Genomic DNA, 7,312 nt, shown 5'->3' with positions numbered 1-7,312 from the left:
CTGGGACACGGTGATCATGAAATTATAGACACCGTGATGGGACACAGGTGATGGGATGCAGTGATGGGACACCCTGATGGGACACGGTGATGGGATGAGGCAATGGGACACGGTGATGGGATGACGCAATGAGACACTGCAATGTAATATGATGATGGGATGCCATGGGATGCCATTGGCCTTCTTGGCCACCTGGACACACTGCTGGCTCATGTTCAGTTGGCTGTCAATCAACGCCCCCAGGTCCTTCTCCTCCAGGCAGCTTTCTAGCCGCTCTTCCCCCAGTCTGTAGCTGCACAGGGTTGTTGTGCCCCAAGTGCAGGACCTGGCATTTGACCTTGTCGGCTTGGATCAGAAATGGCATGACCAACAGGTCCAGGGAGGTGATTCTGCCCTTGGACTCAGCACTGGTGAGACCGCACCTTGAATCCTGTGTTCAGTTCTGGGCTCCTCACTCCAAGAAGGATGTTGAGGCTCTGGAGTGTGTCCAGAGAAGAGCAACGAAGTTGGTGAGGGGGTTGGAGAACGTCTGACGAGGAGCGGCTGAGAGAGCTGGGGTTGTTCAGCCTGGAGAAGAGGAGGCTGAGGGGAGACCTTATTGCTCTCTCCAACTGCCTGAGAGGAGGTTGTGGAGAGGAGGGAGCTGGGCTCTTCTCCCAAGTGACAGGGGACAGGACAAGAGGGAATGGCCTCAAGCTGCACCAGGGGAGGGTCAGACTGGATATCAGGAAAATATTTTTCAGAGAAAGGGTCATTGGGCACTGTCAGAGGCTGCGCAGGGAGGGGGTGGAGTCCCCATCCCTGGAGGGATTTAAAAGCCGGGTAGACGAGGTGCTCAGGGACATGGATTAGTGGCAGATAGGAACGGTTGGACTCGATCTAAGAGGTCTTTTCCAACCTGGTGATCCTATGATTCAAGCGGGAGCCTTTCGAGGGCAGGAGAGTGACCAGGAACCGCGCTGGCGGAGAGCCGTCGGGGCTCCGATTAATGAATGGGCAGCGCCGATTTATGAATGGGCGGTGCCGATTTATGAATGGGCGGTGCCGATTTATGAATGGGAGGCCCCTCCCCTCCGCCCCGCCCCCTCCGCCGGCTCTCCCCGCTCCCTCCTCGCCCGCCCCGTCGGGGCCGGTCGCCACCGGCGCGGCCATGGCCCATCGCCCGCCGCCCCGCCGAGCCCCGCCGCTCGCCCGCCGCCTGCCGCCGCCGTTATGAGGCGCGGGGGCCCCGCTGCCATCGCCGCCTGCCTCGCCGGGGCCATCGCTGTGCTGGCGGGACCGGGACCGGGAAGCACCGGTTGGAGCAGCCGGCGGCCCCCCCGTAGCTACGGGCATTTGGAAGGCGATGTGCGCTGGCGGAGGCTCTTCTCCGCCACCCGCTTCTTCCTGCGCATCGACGGCGGCGGCAGCGTGGAGGGGACGCGCTGGAGGGAGCGTCCGGGCAGTGAGTGGGACGGGACCGGGACCGCGACCGAGACCGGGGAGAGCCGGGGAGAGCCGGGGAGAGCCGGGGTGCCGCCGCCGGCCCAGCCCGAGCCCGCAGGGGTGCGGCAGAACGGGCGCTGCCGGGGCCGGGCACGGGGCAGAGGGCATGGATGGGACGGATGGGATGGGGGGCGAGATAGGACGGAGGCAGAAGGGACCCCACGGTGCCTGTAGCTCCACTGCCACACTGTCCTGCTGTCCCCCTGTCCTATGGTCCTGCTGCCCCCACTGTCCCTTCTGTCCCACTTTCCCTGCTGTCCCGCTGCCCCCTCACTGTCCCACTATCCCTTGCTGTCCTCCCTGTCCCTCTGTCGCCACTGTTCTCTCTGCCTGCTGTCCTGCTGTCCCTGCTGTCCCACTGTACCTGCTGTCCCCCACTGCCCCTGTTGCTCCACTGTCCTCACTGTCCATCTCTGTCCCTCAGTCCCTGCTGTCCCATTCTCACCCCATACCACTGTCCTGGCTGTTCCCACTGTCCCTGCTGTCCCATTGTCACCCTGTACCAGTGTTCCCGCTGTTCCCACTGTCCCTGCTGTCACATTGTCACCCTGTACCACTGTCCCTGCTGTCCCATTGTCACCCTGTGCCACTGTCCCTGCTGTTCCCACAGTCCCTACTGTCCCATTGTCACCCTGTACCTCTGTCCCTGCTGTCCCATTGTCACCCTGTGCCACTGTCCCTGCTGTTCCCACTGTCCCTACTGTCCCATTGTCACCCTGTACCACTGTCCCTGCTGTCCCCACAGTCCCTGCTGTCCCATTGTCACCTTGTACAACTGTTCCCACTGTTCCCACTGTCCCTGCTGTCCTATTGTCACCCTGTACCACTGTTCCCACTGTCCCCCTGTCCCCACTGTCCCTGTTGTCCCATTGTCACCCCATACCACTGTCCCCACAGTCCCTGCTGTCCCCTTGTCACCCCGTACCACTGTCCCTGCTGTTCCCACTGTCCCCCTGTCCCCACTGTCCCCTCTGTCCCTCTGTCCCCCAGCCGGCTGACCAGGGTTCACAGCTCCTCTGAACACAATCAGCTCCTGCTGCCCTCCTTCTCCAGGAGAAGTGATGAGAGCTGTTCGGACACTTGTGTGCTCCAGCTGGGGACCTGCTGGCACTTTGCCAGCTCTGCCCAGTGCTTTGGGTGACCTTGAGGGTCCCTCGTCCCATCTTGTCCTGCCAGCACAGACAGAGGGGGAGGTTGCTTTCCATGCCCTGCGTTTCGGGTTTTCTCCATCCAGCATGCATCAAGGGGGATTTCAGCATTCCCCACAATCTCATCACTCCCTGGAAACGCATTGGGGAGGATAAAGGCTGAGGAGGAGGAGGGATTAGAGGAAGATTGGGGATGATGATGCTGGTCACAGAACCAAGAATCTGTGGGGCTGGCGTGGAAGAGTGGAGTCACTCCATCGGAGGGGACTGCAGAGCAGCAGAGTAGGTCAGACTCAGCACAGCCCGAGGACACGCGTGGACCACAGGGATCCCTGTCACGCAGGGACCCGGGTGGGCAGAGCTGGCAGACGCCGCTGCAGCGAGCAGAGGGGCACGGCTGTGCCAGGGCACCAATCCTGCAGCTTCCCCATGGGCTGATCCTGCGGAGGAGCCTGGGGGGCTCCAAGGGGCGAGAATCGCATCCTCCATCTGAGAGGGTTGAACGCTGTGGGCTGTCGGCACTGTGATCTGGAGCTTGGGAACAAGTAGGCAGGATCAGGCCTTCCCCTGGGGCTGGGGCTGTGTCTGCTCCACCCGGCAGCCCTCGGGAGCTGCTGCATGCAGCGATGGGAAGAGGCGGTTACGGAGCCTGGCACCAGGGTCCCCGTGCCAGTGGAGAGGCTGCTCCTGGCACCGAGGTCTGGCTTGGCTCCACAGCCACCTGCTTCCATCTGGAGCCCTCCAGGTGACAGCACGGTGGGCTCGGAGGGGATGGAGCACCTACCCTGTGGCTGCTGCAAGAGCCAGGGCTGCAAACCCAGCTTCGCAGCCCATAATATCAGCCTGGTTTTGGCATTGGGTGCCAATCTCTGGGACAGGGAGGAGGGTGCCAAGCTGGCAGGGCAGTGGCTGGACTGGATGGGGATGCTGGGAGCCTTGGGAAGAGGGGGATGCCCGAGCATCCTGGAGAGGCCCTGGCAGGACATCAGGGCTTCAGGTGGGAAGGATACTGTGGGCAGGAGCGGCAAACCCCAACCCGTGTCCCAGTGGCAGCAGGGGATGCCCTGTCTCCTGGCCAGTGCAGGAGGATGTCACCTAGCTGTCTGCAGGACAAGGGAGCCCAGCAGAGCCCAGGGAACCTTCTCGAGGTGTTGGGAGTCGTGACGGGGTGTGCTGCCAACACAAAGTGCCCCAACACGTTCCCTTGGCCATGTGGCAATGGAACTTGGCAGGTGGAGCGGCTCCGGGCTGTCGCGTGGGGCTTGCTCTGGCTGTCAGCACTGCAGATAACACTTGTTTGGGCTGGGCTCTGCTCCTCAGCCTTCGTGGCAGCTGCTGGACCACTGCTGCTGGGGCTGGGGGTACAAGACTGGGAGCACTGGGAGCTGCCTCCAGGCTGCTGTGGGGCCCTGGGTTGCTGCCCCACGCCTGCTGGAACCCATCTCCACCACGCAGTGCCAGGCACTAGCTGGGCACCTGGGAGCAAAGCACAGCAGAGCCGGCTGGGGCAGTGGGAACAGCAATGGGGGTTATTTTTAGAAGAGCAGAAGTCCTTTGTTATAAATAGCAGCAGCTCCAGACGGCGATCAAGCAGGATGGATTCACAGGCATTTGCTCAGCCCTTCCCCACAGCTCCTCCTCAATAGCTTCACTCGGCCGGGTCTGATGGGTCCCAGTGCTGCCTTGGGAGCCCTCATGCTCTCCTGGTGCCATATCCACCTTGTCTGCTCCTGGTGCTTCCAGGAAGGCAATGCCAGCGATGTTGGCGATACTGGGGGGCGTCAATGCCTGGTGAAAGCCCCCTGCCCAGCTAAAACCTCTGTGCATCCTCCTGCTCCATCTGGCTGGGGGCAGCCCCCGGCAGTGATGCCCATGGGCAGCTCCTTTTGTGGCTCACACCTTGCCTGCATCCCTGTCTGCATCCTTGCCCACTGGAGGCTCCTTCCAGCAGCACCCTGGGCTGGTTGGGTGTGAGGTAGTGCAGGAATCCAGAGGCCCTGATGATGCTCTGGGTGTTCCCCCCCCCTGTCAGAGCCGCTGGTCTGACCGCATGCCTTTGCCATTAGCGGCTGGGCTGGGAGCTCAGTGGCCTGGCACACGCGCTCCAGCCCAGCTGTGGCTTCACAGCCTCCAGTCTTGTCTGCATGTCCTGCAGCACGGCTGCATCCCTCCCACCCACGGTCCTTGGCATGCGGCTGTGTGCCCATGCTCGTGCCAGCTGGGCAATCTGCGGGCAGCAGCATCCCAGCCGCATTCCTGCCCCCCCACATCCCTCTGCCCAGCTGCCTCCATCCACCGTGACGCAGCTGTGCGGCATCACTGCCACCCCCGTGCACACTTTGCCCTCCAGACCCACACCAACCTCGGTGCCCCGAGCGCGTGGGGGGCTGAAAGAGGTGCTCAGGGCACTGCAGGCACCTTTGGGTCGGATGCGTGGGCAGAGCTGCCGAGGAGTGGAGGATAAACAGGAGGTCGGCACCGGGCAGAGGCTGACGGGTTCCAGGCATGAAGAGGTTGCGTTTGGCACCGCTCCCACACAGTTTGGATCCCAGGAAGCGGCTGGGTCCTGGGGAGGAGAGGAGTAAAGATCAAAAACTCCCCTCGGATCAGAGGTTCTTGCTGCTGGTTGAGACTGCAGCTCTCGTTCCCGCTGTCCCTCCGGCTGCTCTGGCACCGGGCAAGGGTCAGCGGCTCCATCCCTCCAAGGGGACACTTGGCAGGCACAGACCCAGTGTTGTGGGGAGGTGGCACATCCTTCCCTGGCTCACCACCGTGCTTTCCTATCCCACAGGCATCGTCGAGATCCGATCGGTGCGAGTCGGCGTTGTGGCCATCCGGGCAGTGCACACTGGCTTCTACCTGGCCATGAACAAGCAGGGGAGGCTCTACGGGTCGGTAGGTTGGACGCTGCGTCCTGGGAGGGACCGGATTGGGGTCAGAGGCACAGGGCAGAGCTGCAACAAGGGTCCCAAACCCACTGGAACCGATGCCCAGGAGCACACTCCTGGTTTCCCAAACCCTGACCTGCTTCCCAGCATGGGATTGCACCCACAGAGCCCCTCTGCCCTCCAAGGTCCTACCCTGCCTCGCTTTTGGGGTCTGATCCCACCGGAGCAGGGTGACAACAGGTCCTGGGTGAGCGCAGCCACCTCTCACCCCCTTCCCTCTCCTGCCAGAAGGAGTTCAACCCCAACTGCAAGTTCACAGAGCGCATCGAGGAGAACGGCTACAACACCTACGCGTCGCTGCGCTGGCGGCACCAGGGCCGCCCTATGTTCCTCTCGCTCAATAGCAAGGGCAGGCCACAGCGTGGGGGCAAGACGCGTCGGCAGCACCTCTCCACCCACTTCCTCCCCATGCTCGTTGACTGAGCCCTGCAGGCAACTCCGGACCATCCTGTAGGGAAAAAAAAACACAACAGGGAAAAAAGGGTTATTTTATTTATTGTTTTATTTTGCTATTTATTGTTTTATTCTTAAACGGATGGCGGACGTAGAAGGCAGATGCTCCAGATGCAGTTGCACAGGGATGCAGCTCTCCCCACCGTCCCATGGATGCAGAGCTGGCACGAAGCAGCCCGGAGAGCGTGGGCACCGTGTGCTGGAGCTGCCAACACCGCGTGCAGGTGGCTGTCGCTCTGCTAAGGGCATCTCTGCAGATGGGGCTGGGATGTACGGGCAGGCTGTGTCCAAGCACCTGTGGCAATTAAAGCTGTGTTTGTGGAAGGAGGAGTGAGTGGTGGAGCTTTGATGATGGAGATGGGCTGGGAGGGTTTGGCTCCCCCCAGCATCGTGACTGCAGCCAGAGGCCCCCTCCCAATCCTGCTCCTCAGCCACTCAACCCTCACCTGAAGGTGTGGGTGGACACAAACCCAGCCCCAGATTGAACCCCCAGCAGTGATGGTTGTGCAGCAGCACAAAAGAGGGAGCAGGAAAACGATGCTGCTGGTAGAGGAGACCCCAGACCCTGCGCTAGAGCTGCAGGAAAGAGCTTGCATGCATCACCCTCAACCAGAGAAATGCAGCCCCAGGAGGAAAATCCCTGGGAAGTGCCACGCTCAGTGCAAGGGATGCAGCTCTGGAGACCCAGAGGGCAGAGTGGGTGAGGAGGGCGAGAGGGTCCCTGGTGCGGGAGCGAGAGCCCGGTCACAGCCGAGCATCCTGCGTTGCAGTGAGCTCAGTGGGAGCCAGCCGAGAGCCGCAGGGTGACATCGGCCCAGGGCTGCCTCTCTGGGGGAAGCTGGGGTGCTGCTCCCCACACATGGGCAGGCCCTGAGCCAGGACAACGAGAGGAGAAGAGACACCAGAACTGCTGTGGGGAGCTGTGCCCAGCGGGAACTTGTGGCTGGTGCCCGATCCATGCCCGGGACCAAGAGCCAGGGAATGGTGGGGCATCCAGCCCCGAGCCTCCCACACTGTGTCTCCCACACCAGTGCCTCAACTCAGCTCCGCTCCATCCTCCCTGTCCGAGATGGAGCTGGGAAGGCGGAAGGTAGCAAGGAACAGCCCCTTGCCTGGAGGGGAGCACGGACAAAAATAGCACCTGTGCCTCATAACCCCCGGCCAGGGCACGTTCCTGTGTTGTCCTCCACATCCGCATCACAGCTTGGTCACTCGGTCATGTCAGACGTGAGCGATGGCCCCAGCGCAAACCACCAAACTCGTTCCGTTTCTTACCCA

General features: G+C 62.0%; 1 protein-coding gene across 1 annotated transcript; it reads left to right on the top strand.

The window, feature by feature from the left end:
• Window positions 1-909: 909 nt before the first annotated feature.
• On the top strand, window positions 910-6,268 carry FGF22 (fibroblast growth factor 22). Its single transcript, XM_054050572.1, has 3 exons — window positions 910-1,444; window positions 5,425-5,528; window positions 5,810-6,268. The coding sequence occupies exons 1-3, from the start codon at window positions 910-912 to the stop codon at window positions 6,002-6,004; spliced, it is 834 nt and encodes a 277-aa protein (XP_053906547.1). The 3' UTR covers window positions 6,005-6,268.
• The last annotated feature ends 1,044 nt before the right edge of the window (window positions 6,269-7,312 follow it).

Source organism: Cuculus canorus, chromosome 27 (genome assembly GCF_017976375.1).
Source record: "Cuculus canorus isolate bCucCan1 chromosome 27, bCucCan1.pri, whole genome shotgun sequence".
Classification (NCBI taxonomy): Eukaryota; Metazoa; Chordata; class Aves; order Cuculiformes; family Cuculidae; genus Cuculus; species Cuculus canorus.
This window is presented reverse-complemented; position numbering and strand designations above follow the sequence as displayed.